Consider the following 17,385-nt stretch of genomic DNA (forward strand, 5'->3'; position numbering starts at 1 on the left):
ATGAACAAATCAGCTTCCCCAACTTTGTTCATATTTTCCAGCGCATTTTGACACGGACATGGTCTGTTCCTTACCGACCTTGGGTATGAATTCACCAGGGAATAAGTATTCCCGGCCCCTTGGCTTGACTGTGAACGCATGGCCGAAACGCAAGCAAAGGGTCTGGTGTCTAAATTTATGCTTGCCAATCATTGCCAGGGACGACAGTCGGAAGCATAAAAAGTATAGCCAATCGGGCTATTTCTGGCCAACTCGGCCAGCAGCCATGAAGGGGTCCCACCTCGCCCGCTACAGGACGCAGGTTTCTATGGTAGAACAAGAGACTGCCATGGGGGTGAGATGGATGAGGAGCAAATCCCAAATAGGGATTGGCATCAATCAAAAAGCATTCGAGTACGAAGAGAAGGGGGCTCGGATCTGAGGAAAGAAAATTAGAGAAAATAGGAGAAACCGGCAAGTCAGGCAAAGTTTCCCGTGAGCCCGGGGTTCGAATGTACACCGATAAAGACCGGGACCAGACTCCGGTGGTCCCCGGAAACTGGAAACACGAAATGAGTAGTTTCAAGGGAGATTCAATCTTATCTGATCATCAGATAGGAAATGAGGACGTGGCATGCCGGGGTTGGGAAATTGCTTCTCCAGCCTCCCACCCTCGTCATTTCTCGTCTGGGGTGGGCCCAACAAGCTTGCTTCATCAAAACCCAGGTCGTCCTGCGGTTGAGCTTTTTCAAAGAAACCCCTCTGTTGTTGCCAAAGAATTTGCTCTTGACTTAGCCATCCTTCCCGGGACCAGGTAGATGATGCTGCGGAGCTTTTGCTCCCGGTGGCAGCATCACCACTGATTCCGAGTCTGCATGCAGAACCGCCAAGCTGCGTGCCTGTGTGACTTTGAAGAATGACCAGCCTCGAAACTCAACAAAACAACGCATCGGTAATACCCACGGAGTACTACTCGGACTTGCAAGCACTGAAGCTTCTATTGTGGATTTTCCTACCAATGAAACAAGGATCCAATCCACCCCTGCCGGACTCTTGTATCCATAGAACTCTAAAAAGAAGAGCGACAATTTTTATCAGATCCTTTGACACGGTGTGTCGGCATGACGGTGGGACAGGTAATGACCAGTAAATTGATTAGATACTGGAGATGAGATTAGACGCATGTCTTGGGGGAGCCACTCTCTATGATGCAAAACACAATATAAGCACGTCGTGATTGATTTATGGGGGATCGAGTCGTGACCTACCGCCGAGGTCGGAGTTTGTGAATGATGGGGCTTCCATTATCCAGATCAGCATGTGGTTGTGGATTTGAGATCCGATCCGTCGGACTGGCGAGGGGCAAAAATTGCCTCTTTGGCCTGGCACTACAGAAATTAGGGAAATCTAGTGGACAGCTGACATCATACGCTTATGTGCACATGTTGATTACTGACCGGTGGTTGTCAGTTTGATATGTTTCCAACTATATCAGAAGTGAAGGGCGTTTGAAACATTTGAAGAAGAAGAAAAAAAGTGCCGTGTCGGATTGCCCTCCTCGGCTCGACCTTCGGTTCGTATCAGCTGCCCATCGGGTCGTCCGGGCGAGTCAATGTTGAATAGACAAGAACCATTAGGCAATGCAATGCTGCATGGGGAAGCCTGGACGGGGCGGCAAGTAAGGAAGAAAAGGCGGCGAACAAATGTAATTGCTACGTAGTGCAAAGAAAGTGGCGACATTTCCACCCGGCATCGGGTGACCGCCAACGTGACCTTGGAGGTATCCTCATTGGAAATCAAACCACTCGTGTTACTTAATAATTTGCCAGGTGCTTATGAAAGTGGACAAGCGCTATGATGCGAGCATGTTGCCTGGCTTCTCAAGGAAGGAAAAAAAAAAAAAAAAACTCCTTTCCACACCGGTTCCGGTGGCCTGTTGGCATGATGAGTTTGACCAAAATAAAATGAGGTTTTGCAAGGGACCTTGACCTGGCGAGTTGGAACTGGATCGAACTTTTTTGGCGCTCGATGGCTTCAGGGCTGTGTGAATCGAACTCGGTCGGTCGGTTCCCCTGGTCTCGGCTGCAGCTCCGCTCTCTCTCTCGGCTTGAGGAGGGGCTTGGGCACACCCCACTTATTTCTTTTTTTCCCTTTGATCAGCATTGTGCGGTATTTCATCAGCCCGATGGGCGTATCACTAATAAACATGGCATTTCCGCTGTTCTCCCAAATCTGATAACAATGATCTGTCATAGTCAGTCAGATTGACTTCTCAAACACCTGATAATTAGAGAATCTAATTTCCCCCAATAATTGCTGAGCAATCGTCATACGACTGGATATATCTAATCCAACGTCGAAATCTTTGTCTGCTTTTAAGTTCTGAGAAAATTCTCGCTACCGCCACTTTGGTACCTGTCCACCCCGATCTCTGAGACTTGCCGGCCGGCGGATTTTTCTTTTACATGTTTATCTGATCCCCCTATTGAGATCTGATAATCAATCCCCAACCAGTCAAAGCCACCAATTCATTCTTCGACCACCCCTCCCACACCTCCATGCACGCCGGTCATTGACTAGGAAATATCACCCGTCGACGACTTTTCCTTTCCGCCACCCAACCACTTTTGCAGTCGTCCCCTTTACCCAGACTTGGCACCGCACCATCACCACCTCCACTTGCAATACATCGCTCAATTTTCACGTTCACAATGCAGTCACGGCTCGACACCATACTGGCCGAGTCCACTTCGGGCTGCATCCCAGAGGAGCCTCGGACCCCTTCGGTAGCACCATCTCTCACATTCTCTGACTCGACAGATGACCACGAACTCGAGGAGCCTCTCGCACAGACACGACGCCGTCGCGCCTCAACGCGTTTAATTGCTCAAAACGCTGCCGACATCCAACGCATTACTGGCGAGTCTACTGCCGAGGTCGTCAGTCGGTGCTGCGGCGGAGGGTGCTGCTTCAAGAATGCCGCCAAGAAAGAGGGCCTACAGTTCGAGAAGCCTCGGTTACCAGAGAATGATGCTTTCCAATCGCTGCTGCTTAAGATTGATGCGATCCCCAGCACGTTGACAAACGTGGCCGACATGCCCGAGCAGACAGCTTTTCTGGAGCCAATCAAGAAGCAAAAGAAGGAGGTTGAAAACGCACCGTCACCCGCAGACTCGGGTGTCTCACTCGGTGGCAACGGCCAAACCGAGACACAGCCGGAGACTCGAACGGAACAGACCACAGTTGACGAGGCCGCCAAGAAGCTGCAAAATCTGGAACTAGACGATACCGACACACGGATCCAACCACCAAAATTTGTTCAGCCACACCCGCCACATAATGTCTACCCTGCCAAGATCCATAGCGCTCGTGAGCTGACGCGCCCGGGCGCCGAGAAGCGGACTTTCCACTTTGACCTCGACATCACCGATTACCCAGATGGCGAAGGTGTAGACTTCAAGGTTGGTGGCGCCATTGGTGTCTCTGCGCCCAACGACTCTGCCGTGGTCGATGAGATACTCGATCTTCTCCTTGTCCCGCGTTTCCTCCGCGACAGGCCGGTCCTCTTACGTACTACGAAGGGCCGCTGGCCGACGGTATGGGGGGATGACAAGCCCAGGGAGCTGGTCACTACTAGGCGGGCACTTTTGTCGTGGTGCTCGGATCTGCAGTCGTACCCGCCCACCAAGCAGCTGTTGAGAATATTGGCGGAGCACACTACGGATGAGGTTGAGAAGAAAGTTCTAATGTTCCTGTGCGCGGCGGAGGGACAAGGAGTGTTCTGCGACTTCAGGACAGGACCTCACGTTTCCCTGGTTCAACTACTCAACGCATTCCCCAGCTCCAAGCCGCCTTTGGACCAGCTGCTGTCGGTGCTTCAGCCACTAATGCCGCGGTTCTACTCCCTCTCTAATGATCCCCATATGTCATTTGAGGAGAAGGACGGTAAGCGTCACCGCATCATCGAGATCGCTGTTACAGTACACGTCGACAGCGACTGGCGCACCGGCACAAGAACTGGCATCGGCTCTGGGTTCTTTCAGCGGCAGGCGCTCGAGTGGATTGCGGCCAAGGAGGCGGGCGTTGCCGACCCCGAGGTGTACATCCCCATGTTCAAGGGCCTCATGGCCAACCCGCTGGCCAAGCAGTTCATGTCGGACGGGCCCATGTTGCTGATCGGGGCGGGAGTGGGTATCGCGCCGTTCCGAGGCTTTGTGCAGCGTCGGCTCAAAACAGCCAACTGCGCCAACAAGGTGTGGGTACTCCAGGGAGTGCGCGACTCGCTAGTGGACGAGATCTACAGCGGCGAGTGGGGTGTTCACGAGGACGAGGTCAAGCGCGTGGTAGAGAGCCGGCGTGGAGAGGGCCGATACGTGCAGGAAGAGGTGCGGGCGCAGGCCGACCTTGTATGGTACATCATCAACTCGGTCGACGGGCGCGTCTTCGTCTGTGGCTCGAGCAGAGGCATGGGAGAGGGCGTGGAAGAGGCTCTCGTCGAGGTTGCGATGGAGAAGGGTAACCTGGGTCGCAATGAGGCGCACAAGTTTTGGGACCTGAAGAAGGAGGTGGGGCAGTACATTGCTGAGACTTGGTAGTCTCTTGGGATCGATGTTGTTGCTACTTGTTCACCGGACAGCATTTGGGAAATATCTCTCTTTTCTTGGCAACATTTTTCACCCTACGATACTAACTTGTACCACAACATGGGATGATAGGGCCGATAGGGAGCATGACATTTTCGTATCATTGGAGTTTGATAGGCGCCACAAAACATGGGGTTACTTAGTTGTATGAACTTAGAGGATTTGCTTGCCATGCCTCACGGCGCAAGGCCGTTTTGTTGTTAGCTAGAATATATATCACAGTTTATATATGGGACACTACTTGGTGCTCAAATTGACACGGTTTATATTGACTATGAGGTACTAGGCTTCCGAGTAGAGGTTATTCGGCTATTCCTGCCATGGGGTTTATTAGACGCCTCTGGGAGTCAGTCGTGGTTGCAGTGATGGAGGGTAGGGTTCATCTCGTCTTCCAACTGCCTACTGACAGTGAACTGCATCATTTCATTATTTGCAACCGCCTCCATTCTGGCGTTTTTTGTATTTTGTCTTGATTGGTATCGTTTTCCAACACATCCCACCGGACTCATAAATAGTAAAGGCTGTTGCATTGTGCAGTTGTAAAAAAGCCTTATTAAGAGCACTCAAACCCAACAAGTAAAATAAAAAGCCAGTTAGTTAATCCTCTCAGCCGCGTGGTGTGGGTCTCTTGATTAGCGATGCTTAGGAAAGTAAGAGGTCTCCCACCGGCTTTCCCGCCATGACCCGTTAGACATGCTAAACTGCTGACTGAAACAAAACGTGAGCTTCCGTGAGCATCGCTTCTGATTGGTCCGAGTTTGTCTAACTCTGTGTTGTCTACATGTTGTGTGATTGATCAGCAGAAGCAATGCTGCTAAACAAAAGAACGAAAGAACGAAAAAAAAAAAAAAAGGGGACAATGATGCCAAGTCTCCACGGTAGCACATCAGCGACCCCAAAGTAGAAGTCTAGAACACAGGGCCCTCCCACCTTTGTAATACAACATATGCACAAAGACTACTAGACCTAGTCAAAAACTTGGCAACAGTGTCAGTGCGATAGAGATTTTCCTTGTCAGCAAGTCTGCCGGGGCATGGGTAAGGACTGCGCGGTTTTGACTGAATCGGGCATTTTGTAACTGACGGAACTGGTTGCGGTGGAGAATCATACATTGTACACGACAAAGAGCCACCGGCAACAGGGTAGTCAAGACGGAAGAGATAATAACGGACGACAGACGACCGACAGAAGACGTCTTGGACAGGTGGGTAGGATGTTCTGTTTCTTCACCGTATACCTCTCTCCTGTTTCTGTTACAAAGCTGCCCGCATTGCAACAATTTTCATAAACATAAACGAACTGTACCTTTTCGGCCAACGAGGTAACCCTTGATTGAGCATTGACGTGGGGCCATCCATTTCCCCAGGTCCAACAAAAGCCTCGGAGGCCGAATTTCCACGCAGTACAGTAATATTTACAAATCCAAATCCAGCAGAGAGAGACAGAGCGAGAGAGAGAGGATACCCTGCCCATTAGATGCCCACGACAACACTAGAATGCAACATCCTGCCCACAAGCACTATAAATCAGAAGCTCCACGGTCACCTCGTGCTCCCCACCGACCCCTCACCCATCGCTATCTACTATTCGCCCTCATATTCTGCCTTTCCGCAGTCTTCTATATGAATTCCACCGTCGCCCGCACGCTTCTCTCGTCTGTACGAAACACTGCACCAAAGCGCTTCTTTGCCTCTCCAGTCGCCTTCTTCCAAAGACAACACCAACAACACCAGATCCAACCAACTCTTCACCACCAAAAACAACAGACCGCCAGCATGTCGTCCAACAGCCTCATCAAGCTCATCAAGGAGCGCCGCACCCACTACGCCCTCGGCAAGGACTTGCCCATCGGCAAGGACAAGATCCAGGAGATCGTCAACGAGGCCATTCAGCATGTGCCCTCGTCCTTCAACAGCCAGTCCAACCGCGTCGCCGTCTTGTTTGGTGACGAGCACGACAAGTTCTGGAACCTGGTCTCCGAGACTCTGAAGGCCATCGTGCCTGCTGATAGTTGGGATGAGACAGAGGCGAGGAACAGCGGCTTCAAGGCTGCCGCTGGTACTGTAAGTTTGTTCTCTTTCTTCTTTTCTCTCCTTCCATCACCACACCTCTCTCCTTTCGCCCCTTAGGACCTTTGCAGCGTTTGCTGACAAGTCGTCTCTTCCCCCCTTATCTTCTAGATCCTCTTCTTCGAGGACCAGACCGTCGTCGAGAAGATGCAGGCTCAGTTCGCCACCTACGCCGACAAGTTCCCCCTGTGGGCCACCCAGTCGGACGCCATGCTCCAGTACGCCCTCTGGGTCGCCCTCGACTCGGAGAACGTCGGCTGCAACCTGCAGCACTACAACCCCCTCGTCGACGAGAAGGTTGCCTCCACCTGGGGCATCCCCAAGGAGTGGAAGCTCAACGCCCAGCTCGTCTTTGGCAACAAGCTCGGTAGCGCCGGCGACAAGGACTTTGCTCCCATCGAGTCCAAGGTCAAGGTCTTTGGTGCTTAAAGACAGCCAAGATTATGATGAGCGGCGCGAGGGGATACGCGTATGTGTGTGTGTATAGAGGTGGTAATTTGATGGAAAGAAAGGCGGGGGTTTAGAATCCTGTTTCTTTTTCTTTTATGTAGAGCGTCTTTCGTGTACAGCGCGGAGTTGGAATGCATAAAGCGCCGGATATATACAAATGAAAAAAAGAAGAAACAAAAAAAAAAAAAAAAATGAACCAAATGTTTACAAAAGTCATCAAATCCCCCAGCCTTTGGTCAACAAGTACCAATATCGTTGCAAAGGCCAAGTCCCCATCCAGGTGCGCGTTCGTTAGCCTTTTGATCCAATGTGCAGCACCTCACGTCATCATTGCCCCATGAGGGGGGGTTGAAACCTTTCAATTCGTTCGCGGAAGGCTTGTTCCTTTGTAAGATCGGCCATAGAGCCTGATAGACACCGCACGCAGCCGGGTTAAAGCATCCCCAGCGAAACAAGGTGGTTCGCGACGAGAAAAAAAAAAAAAAAAAAAAAAAAAAAAAAAAAAAAGAAAAAGCTAGAGCCGGACGTGCGGTGAAGATCGCAACAGCCCACCCAACAAACACACATTTGACAGGTAGCTTGCTTGTACGTATCGTTTCAGCCATGGCCCACGTAGGCAGCAGAGAGTTTGGAAAGAAAGCAAGAGCAAGTGGGCAATAGTAAGCGTCAAAAGGAGACAAAAGGAGACGCAAAAAGATAAAAGCTCAGAATTGAGCACGAAAAAAAAGAAACATTAGACTTGTAATATTTTATCAAAAACAACAACAACGAGTGACGAGAACAGCACTTGTTACAAGTCATCGACTACCCTGCCCAACGCCTGTCCCATCTTGACCGTCTGCCCCTTCTCCACAGCCCACACGAAGCCGTCCTGCACCTGCCCGCCCTCCATCCTCGGGGCGGGCGCTTCAAACACCAGCACGACGGTGCTGCCCAGCTGGAAACCACCCATCTCCTCGCCCCTCCTGAGAGCGTGGCCGTGCAGCACGGGGCTGGCGTTCTCGTAAGTGGCCTCTGCGTAGCCGCTGTAGGGCTCGCCACGCCTGGCGGCCTCCTCGGCGGCGCGGTCCGCGGCCGTGTCGGTGGTCAGCGAATTTGTGCGCAGCTCGCGATCAAAGTTGATCTTGATGCTGCCGACATTGGTGGCGCCGACGGGGACGTAGCTGAAGAAGCCGTAGCGCCAGCGCCCGAGCAGCACGACGCGCTCGTTGAGCGTGAAGAGCCCCGGCAGCGTGCGCTGCAGGTACGGCGAGACCGAGTACAGCTCGCCGGCGAAGTGGCGGCGGCGCTCGACGACCCAGTTAGTGGGCGAGTGAAAGCGGTGGTAGTCGCCCGGCGCCAGGTAGATGACGGCGTAGTAGAGCTTGGTGCGACGCTGCTCGGCCAGGAGGGACCACCACGGCTTCTCGCCCAGCTCCAAATCGGCCCGGACCTGCGAGACCGAGGTCGGCGACGCCGTCACGGATTGGTCTTCAACATCCTGTTCTTTCTTGTTGGGTTTCGAGGATGGGCCGGACAGTAGGTTGGGCAAGGTGTACGAGATGCCGTTGACGCGAGCGAACTCCTCGTCCTGCTTCACGATCTCGTCGTCCTGTGCCGGGTTCGGGGTGCTGGTGCCAGAGGATGCCAGGCTACCGGGCCTGGAGGGTGTCGTCTCGCCGAGGAGCGCATCTATGCTGTACGTCATGCCCTTGACCTGTTCAATGTCACCACCTTCGATCTGGCCGTATTGTAGCACACGACCGTCTGATGGCGAAAGAAGTGCATGAGGGTCGGGATCGAGGACACGAGCGCCTGGCTTGAGCGTCCGGTAAAAGAATGATGCTAGATTGGGGAAGTTGTGGAGGTCTTGTTCTTCAATCTCATCTAGGCTGTTTAGAGGGGGGAAGTTCATTTGTTAGTAAGTAGAGCCCCAAACACTAATGCGAAGAGCTTTTCGAAAGGCACGTACTTGACGCCAAAGATGAAAGAGTAAAGCTTGAAACCAGGAACTCTCAGGTAATAGGGAAGTGTGAGCTCGTTGAATCTGCCCCATAACCTGGAAAGTGCTTTCAGGGGTAATGTAGACATGATCTGAACCTGCCTATAAATCCGGATTGCCAGTCAGTAGCGCGCACAAACGAAGCCATCCTGTATAGCAGGTCTGTCACAGTGGTGCTCAGTGCATACCATGGTCCTTCTGGCCTGATTCTTTGCCTCTTTTTGGGTCTTGGTAGGTTGTCGGCGTCGGCCTCTGCCTCCTCTTTTAACCTGTCCTTTTCCCTCCTCTGTACCCTATAAAACTGCACCAGTCCTAGAAACCCAATGCCGACTCCGATTGGGATGTTGTACCAGGTGATTTTCGAATTTTTCCAAGCAGAGCGCAGCCTCGAGGTGAACTTGGGCCTCTTGGGAGTCTCATGTGTCGAGTAGCACCGCGAGCCACCAGCACCGCTGCCGGCACCTCCAGCCGGAAAACATGCTCGGCTCGGGGGTGGCGCGCGAGAGTATAGATGTGTTGAGCTGTAGGTGTGCATCGGACGCGACCTGGCCACTAGGCGTGTACGGGCGGCTATAGAGGAAGCCATGGTTGTTCGGGAGGGCGGGGGGAGGACGGGAATATTTGTTATTCAGTATGCTTAATTTTTTTTTCCCTCCCACGCCCGCTACCCGTGGTGTTTGCTTGCGGGAAATTGGCACAATCGCGTGGTAAAGGGGAATACCCTGGTCGTTTATGCTAACGTTGTCGCTTGGGCCAACCCCGGAAAATCCTGAATGACGTCCAGGTTGTTCTAGGTGGTACCGTGCCTGTTGACTGATTGATTTGCCGACAAACTCTCACATGTGATCCGCTTCGAAGATGCCGTCGAGCAAGCAATTGGCGTCCAAGTTTGATGATGGTTATGATACAGCTTACTCGAGACAGTCGGATAGAATTCACCCCACCATTTGCAACGTCACTCGAATGCGTTTTTATCTCAGTCAAGATGATGAGATGACAATTGAGAGCTTGTCTTAGTTACCGACGGTAAAAGTGGAGCAAGCTCAGGTACCGCAGTCAAGGCTAAGTCTACAGTAGTCAGCCTAACTGTATGCACGGGTTTCAACAGCCCCTCGGACTATGCGGCTTCACAGTCTGCTGTACGAAATAATACACAGAGACAGTGACGCTTGATGTGATTAATTAGAATCAAAGCAACTTTGTACACAGAGTGCTCTTGAACATATGTACAGAGAATAATGGAAAGGCGCAGAAATTATTGTTGCGTTCCATTCTCGGAAAGATGTGATAACAATGCAACCAACCACAGCCGAGGAATCCGAACCCCCGCCTGTCAGTATCAGGTTTGGAAGGAAGACGCAGGCAGGCAGGCCCAGCGGACGGGACGCTCCAATTAATCTAGCTTCAGTCTGGACACCTTGCTGGATGAAAGTGAAACCCAAGAAGCCATTCAGTTTGTATTCAACCGGCTAAAAATAATCAATCCAAGCCACATCAGCCTTTTTTTTTTTCTTCATTCTATTAAATCGGATTCTGTTTTCTTTATTTTTCTGTCCTAACCTTATTGATACCTCTTCTCGTCGACATTTCCAGTTCTTTCCATCTTTCCTACTACGTTGCTACCGTGTAAACCGACGTCATCCGTCGCCTGGTTTTCTCCTCTCAACTAAATTACTCCGGCCTTTGTTGGTTCCATATTGTCCACCCAGCCGACCGACCCTGGTCAACACTACAATACCGTTATTTCATAGTACGACTGCATCAACAGCAAGTCTCTTGGTTGCACCTACCGGCGCGCGTGCGCCTTCAAATCATTATGGCCAACAACTCCGACGCTGCGACCGTGACGCTCGACATCGTGTCGCCGTCCGTGGGCGTGCCCACCCCGCTCACGTTTCCGGACCTACCGGCGCACACAACCATTGCCCAGTTACAGGACAAGATTCGCATGAACCTAACGCTACCGAACCGCGATGCTGTTGCCATGAGGTTGATTTATCATGGGCGGATGCTGGCTCAACCCGACATGAGATTGTCAGATGCTTTCGGAGCAGATGCTGTGCGTCTTCCTGGTCAAACGAGCTTGTCACAAAAAGAAATATTTGTGTCCAGTTGCTGATCCCCTTGGTCTGCATATAGTTTCACACTGATAACCGCCGCGTCCTACATGTCGTCTTGATGGTGCCTGCAGGAACGGAGACGTCACCGACAGCGACATCCACCTCTCAGCCCGTGGCCACCACCGCCCGTGACATTATTGCACAGAACCAACGAGAGCGAGCAGCCCGGAATAGCCTCGGTATACAGGACCAGCCCGTTCAGTTACCTGCCGTCTCGCAACCAGCAGAACCATCGTCGATGACGACTACGGGTAGCGCACTGGATACAACATCCAACCTTGCCAGCGTCCCCTTTCCAACTGGGCAAGCATCCGGCAGCTCCAGTGATGCGTTGTGGAGTGAGACTGCGCAAAATATGGCCGAGATCCGGGCTAGGGAACAGGCAACTAGGTTCCTAGAACAGCTGCAAGCAACCCGAGTTCGGCAGGAATGGATCAACCAGCTTAGTTTACAACTCCATGGCAACACCGAACAGTTGCAAGCAACCCGAATGGTCAGCCAGCTCAGTTCGCAAACCCAGGCGGCCCCGACTCCCCACAATCAACTGTCACAGCAAGCTTCCAGCCAGCAGAGTGGCTTAGTTCAGGCATCTGCACCTGAAGTGTATATCCTGAACTCTCCAGAGGGTCCGTATGCTGTCCTTCTCAACAATGGTGGTGTTTATACCTCGCTACCAATTAGGCAGCCTTTGGGTTCTAGCACAGGGACAAACTCGGCTGAGATGCCGACAGAACCCCTTGCAAATCCGTTCACGGCCCACGTCCCGGCCGGTGGTCTTCAGTCTGCCCACAGCCAGCTACCCGCCGCGAATAACGACATCGGAGCAACAGAAGACGCCGATTTCGTGGAGCGGTGGCGGCAAGACGGTCAACGACGGCAATTTGAGCTCAGGCAACGATACGTGCAGCTCAGACAGCAGCATGAGCGCGTACAGGAGCAACTGGCCTTGCGGCGCATGCAGGATGCTCGTCGAGTAATTCCATGGGCACGCCATCCCAACCCCCAAGGAGCAGGGGCTATTTTTCAGGCCATATGGCCCCATCTATGGCTGGTAATACGTCTGGTGCTGCTTATGCTATGGTTCACAAGCGGCTTGGGCTGGTCGTGGACGCGCTGGTGTGGTGTCGTCGCGGTTCTTTTTGCTATCATCGTCATCAACTCTGGCTTGCTCAACGGTCGGCTAGAGAATGCGTGGCAGCCGGTTCGGCAGCATTTGGAACGCCTTCTCCCATTAGCTGACCAACCCCAGGCAAATGCGGCAGGAGGCGCAGTCCCACCAGCTGCTGCACCCGGTGGTGCAAACAACCGTCAAGAACAGCCGCCTCCTGTTGCAGATCGACAGAACGCACGTGTTCCACCGGATCCCCGTGAGGCTGCTGAGAGAATGGTGGCCGCTCGAAGAGAGGCGAACGCCAACTGGCTCCTTGACCAGGTTCGGCGAGTGGAGCGTGCTGGTCTTCTCTTTCTTGCCAGTATTGCCCCTGGTGTTGCAGAGCGTCATATTGCGCATATTGAAGCGGAAGCCAGGGCCGAACGGCAAAGGCGTGAAGCTGCTGAGGCAGAGGCCGCCGCCGCCGCCGCCGCTGCTGCTGCTGCTACTGCTGCTACTGCTGCTACCGCGGAAAACGGAAATAGCACAGAAGGGGGAGACCAGGCGTCGGAAAAGCCCTTAGCGCCCACAAATGGGTTATCTACTTCAGCTACTGGAGATCAACCTGAAGAGCAAGTTGGGGGTCAGGAAACACCCAGCACTGGCATTCAAGGCGAAGTCGCTGCACAACAGACGCAATGCGCTTAGCTCACGCATCAAACGAGGCTTGCGATTCCGCATGCAGGATTGATTTTGAACCGGGTCAGAGCCCGGCCGCATTATCGTACTAAGTATCAAGATCTTGTGTACAGTGGACGCCCGGTCTTGGCTGTTGTTACTTTGGAGGGAAGCATAGCTATTGGCGATGGCTTCAGTATCAGAGACTCATCTGTTGCAGATAATGGAGATGGCGTCATCAGAACGAAAATCCCTGCGCCGAGACGGTTTCACCCGTATGCAAGACCACATGTAGAATCTACACCCACCTTGCCTCGTTGTGATAGTGACATCAACAAATGGAAGGGGAGTTTCCTTTGTCCCGATCTATAGAGTCAATGGGGACTTGGCGAGAGGCCGACAACTGAGTATGGCAGCTTGAGCGATCAAGAATCGAGAGATTCAGGGTCGACACAGAGACGAAAAGGACAAAAGGTAAAGCAGTCTTCAACAAGGAGAAGAAATGGGACTAGGCCTGGAGTGCATGTCGGCACTGTATACAATGTCAGCAACGACACATGGACGTTGGGTGCTGGTTGTCAACCCTCGCGTGACGTGAGCAATAGTCCAGAGGCTGAGACGCAAGAGCTAGCTAGCCCCGTGGGACAAGCTCAAGCGATCCTCGATAACATTCAGCAGTGGTCAACACATATCAACAAGGTGTTTGCACCTACTGCTGTCTCGACAGTCATCGGCTCCTCTGATGTAGACTCCTCAGACCCTGAGGATTCAGTCACAACTATAGAGGCGGATAAGTATCCGGTCAGAGCTCCCTTGGCTGGAGACTTCAATAACTCTGTCGGCCCTTCAGAAACTGGATTACCAGTCGAAGTGATTGAAGCCCTGGACAACGATGACATGGAGACTGACTTTATCTTTTCCGATTGGTTGGACTATCCAGAGAGCGAAGCGGACGGCAGCTAGGACTAATGAGATGGCCAGTTAAGAAGCGGGCTCAAAAGCATAGACGGTGTGCCCAGCATTGGTTTCATATAGCGTTAATGTCTTTTTGTTAGACATCACTAGTATTTCTTTCCGGCAGTTTACTGCCATGGAGCATCTAAGCGAGTTGTCAATGAAGCAAACTGCAATACTTGTCATACAAACGAGTTCCCACCCCTATAGGAGCGTCTAAATTGGTTCCTACATGGATACGTCCGCCTGGCAGTCAAATTCCAACCGGGAAAGGATGCAAGCCTTGGTCATTAGTCGGCGATGGCGCCGCTTCTAGCTACTGTGTTGGGGACGCTCAAGCATGGTAAGCAATTACCAAGAGATCAAGTGGACCCAAAGACACTGAAAACTTGTAAAATACATGACTATCGACTGGCAAAGACCAAAAGCAAGCACTAATTGATGACTTTTGGGTCTCGCTACGAAATAATCATCTTTCTGCCGGACATGTAGGCATGGGCTTGCCTGAGGGCAGGCGAGGTAAGAAAGCCATCTGCACAAGATTATGAGAGCAAACGGACAGTGCAAGACGGTGACAGAAAAAAGAAAAACGCGTATTATATCACACGTGCACAAGAGAACATGAAGGATCGGCCCCCACGATGATGACGAGACAGACAGTCAGCCGTGAGAGAAATTCTACTATCTGCAAAGAAAAGAGAGCAGTAGATGTTTACAAAGCCGGGGAAAACCCTGGCGGAGAGGGGATAGATGACGTGATCTTGCCTCTGGTTGAACAAGGGGCTTGAGGACGGAGAAAAGGGTTTCCAGGATGGAAACCCAAGGAAAAAAATAAAAAGTTCAGACCTAAACCTCGTCCTAAGTGCTGAGGGCCCAGTAAGACAAGCAAAACCCTGGTGCATCTCGATTGTACCTTGCTCGAAACTTTTGGGTGTGGCCACGAATGATGACGATGGTTCCAGGGAAATATAAGCAATGGTCCGTGTGCTCAGTTATAAGGCTGGGAGGGAAAAAAAAGGGGGGGACTACAATGTGATGGTTTGGTGGACAACGGAAGTCTAGACCGTTGCCCCCCGAGGTGACATCTACGAAAAAGAAAGCGAGAAATATGACAAAATAGCGGTTTTGCGACAGATATTCCCCGTAAAAAAAAAAAAAAAAATTGATGGCGTCGCAGACTCCAACCCACACGATGGTTGATGTTATCCTGCTAGGAAGCAGACATCCGGTGCAGTAGCCTCGAGCCTTGATGCCTGCATGCCCTTGTGCATAAGGACACCAAGACGGATATGCCTACTGCCCTCCAGCTCTGAGTCTTGACAGGACTATTGGTAATTTCGAAAACTGGGAGATTTTAGGGAGTGGTCCATGCCCCAGTGAAGGCATGGAGACAGCAAAACGGCTGCATCCGCCGGGCGTTGGGATCCGGGGATTTCTGGCAAGGACATTCCCTGCGTTAGAAAAAAGACCTCAGCTGAGCCGGGAACAAGTGGATGATAGTAGCAGCTCCTGGTGTTCCTCAGGAGGCGCGGATATCGAATGGTCATCCTTCCTTGTCATGATTCCCTCGAGACCTCCTGCGATCGGGATCTCATGATGAACTGGTTGGTCCTTGACGTGCAAGAGATCAACTCTTTTGTCCGTTTCTCCTTTAAAAAAAAAAAAAAAAAAAAAAAGGCTTTTGAAGATCCTCCGAGAAGCCGTTCGAGGAGAAGAACAAGAAAAAGGAACTTTACGATAGGTACACACCATCTCCGAATCACGTTGATTGCGACGGACGCCAGTCCCCAGATCCCCTGCCGCTGTGTGGTCTCACCGTCGGTCCAATCAACGTGGCAAACACCCATGCTTACAGCCAGACCCATGTTCGGCGCCTGCGATTGGGCTGCAAGGACTTTTCTCCAATCGGGAAACAAGCATAGAAAAAAGAATGGAACCGAATCGATTTTTTTTTTCTTTTTTCAATTGTCGTTGGAAAGTCATTGGTGTTTGCTTTAGAATGTATGGGATGGAGATGAGAATGGCCTTGTCGTTGGTTTCCCTCGTCGTTCGCTTGCGATGCAGGCCAGGGGCTCGTCCACAAGGTGGCCAAATTGACAACTGGCAGGCGAAAAACATGGGATGATGCAGGGAGGAGGAGAGAGAAAACGAGATTGCATACTCTGTACTACGTAAGCAACAGAGGCCGCCCGCTGCATGTTGGACCATAGACAAGGCCTGGGGGTTGAGGCCTCAGCCACATGCCGACTTTGGACGAATGCTGACTTTTTGCTTGCCTTGTTACCTGCCCATTGTTGGGCCACGTCACGAGCCTCGGTGGCGAAGTGCAGCACCAACCACAGCAAGGGACCAAAAAAAAATAATGCTAGGCGGCTATCAGCTTTCGGGCCTTGCCACTTTGGGACGTGGCGCTTGGCCCCAGGGAAAGATTTCTCTAGGCATCAGCTCGCCTAGGATCTGGAAATTCCCAGAGAGAAAAAAAAAAAAAAAAAAAAAAAAAACCAACCGCATGATGCAGTCTGCATGTTATAATACTGCTTGACTAGTATGGCTTGCATTCTGCAAGTGCAGGGAACCACTTCTCCCAGTCATATCCTACATACACGAGGAGAGGCCGTTGATTTGGCCGCCTATGTGGTCCCTTCGCTCTCGTCTAATTCTTTTCTTAGAAAGACTTGGCTGCAGTTGATGCCGGCATGGGAGAACCGAGAAATCAAAAAAGTGGGCAAATCGCCTGTGCGTGCAGTGCAGCGTCCTTCTTTTCTGGTTGCATATACCACCTACGTCCCCCGGCTAATCAGCTGACGTTGCCCCCCTCGTGATCTTTGATATCCCTATCAGGAACAAACAATTGGACTGGATATGATTAGAAGAGAGAAAGGCAAATGAAATGATTTGCAACGAAATGTATACGAATGATTAAAATGAGATTTAAATGGTTACGATTTTGTGTAGCCGAGGCCATATCCTCGTCGCCAACGGGACAGCCGAGCAAGTGCACAAACAGGTTTCGCTCCTGCATAAACGACATGTGCCAGGTATGCATGGGGATAGTACCATTGTGCAAAACCCGAAGGTCCTCTCTTGTTTGGAATACAGCCAGTAGTCAGTCTTGTGTATGCGCGCGGAAATGCTGACCTGTCGATTATCAATTATGTACTGATGTGCGGCTTTTTGTGAACCCCTCTTTACGCCATTTCGAACTTGTTCCAGACCCTACCCGTGTGGAACTTGAGAGTTGGGCGTTTGAGGGGTTGGTTACTTTGCCAGTACAGGGGGAATAACTAAATGCCCCCCCTTATTTCCTGCTTTTATCACCAGCGAATGGACTAAAGTTGGATAAATTAGTCAGAGGCTATTGTAGCTCGTAATCATAGCTCGAGTTAATTCCAAGTTCATGTCAAATCTAATTTTCTTTTTT

At 51.5% G+C, this 17,385-nt stretch overlaps 4 protein-coding genes across 4 annotated transcripts; 3 read left to right on the plus strand and 1 right to left on the minus strand.

The window, feature by feature from the left end:
• Window positions 1–2,690: 2,690 nt before the first annotated feature.
• PpBr36_07539 (uncharacterized protein) lies at window positions 2,691–4,574 on the plus strand (the record flags this gene model as incomplete). The annotated part of the gene is made up of 1 exon (XM_029894676.1): window positions 2,691–4,574. The coding sequence occupies one exon, from the start codon at window positions 2,691–2,693 to the stop codon at window positions 4,572–4,574; it is 1,884 nt and encodes a 627-aa protein (XP_029747975.1).
• A 1,544-nt stretch (window positions 4,575–6,118) lies between these two features.
• On the plus strand, window positions 6,119–7,120 carry PpBr36_07540 (uncharacterized protein; the record flags this gene model as incomplete). The annotated part of the gene is made up of 2 exons (XM_029894677.1): window positions 6,119–6,685; window positions 6,803–7,120. 2 exons carry the CDS (start codon window positions 6,119–6,121, stop codon window positions 7,118–7,120), a joined length of 885 nt encoding a protein of 294 aa, XP_029748351.1.
• An 811-nt stretch (window positions 7,121–7,931) lies between these two features.
• On the minus strand, window positions 7,932–9,708 carry PpBr36_07541 (uncharacterized protein; the record flags this gene model as incomplete). The annotated part of the gene is made up of 3 exons (XM_029894678.1): window positions 7,932–9,012; window positions 9,093–9,224; window positions 9,311–9,708. 3 exons carry the CDS (start codon window positions 9,706–9,708, stop codon window positions 7,932–7,934), a joined length of 1,611 nt encoding a protein of 536 aa, XP_029748352.1.
• Window positions 9,709–10,938: 1,230 nt separating this feature from the next.
• On the plus strand, window positions 10,939–13,973 carry PpBr36_07542 (uncharacterized protein; the record flags this gene model as incomplete). The annotated part of the gene is made up of 4 exons (XM_029894679.1): window positions 10,939–11,181; window positions 11,262–13,010; window positions 13,125–13,301; window positions 13,383–13,973. The coding sequence occupies 4 exons, from the start codon at window positions 10,939–10,941 to the stop codon at window positions 13,971–13,973; spliced, it is 2,760 nt and encodes a 919-aa protein (XP_029748349.1).
• Between the last annotated feature and the right edge of the window lie 3,412 nt (window positions 13,974–17,385).

Source organism: Pyricularia pennisetigena, chromosome 1 (genome assembly GCF_004337985.1).
Source record: "Pyricularia pennisetigena strain Br36 chromosome 1, whole genome shotgun sequence".
NCBI lineage: Eukaryota > Fungi > Ascomycota > Sordariomycetes > Magnaporthales > Pyriculariaceae > Pyricularia > Pyricularia pennisetigena.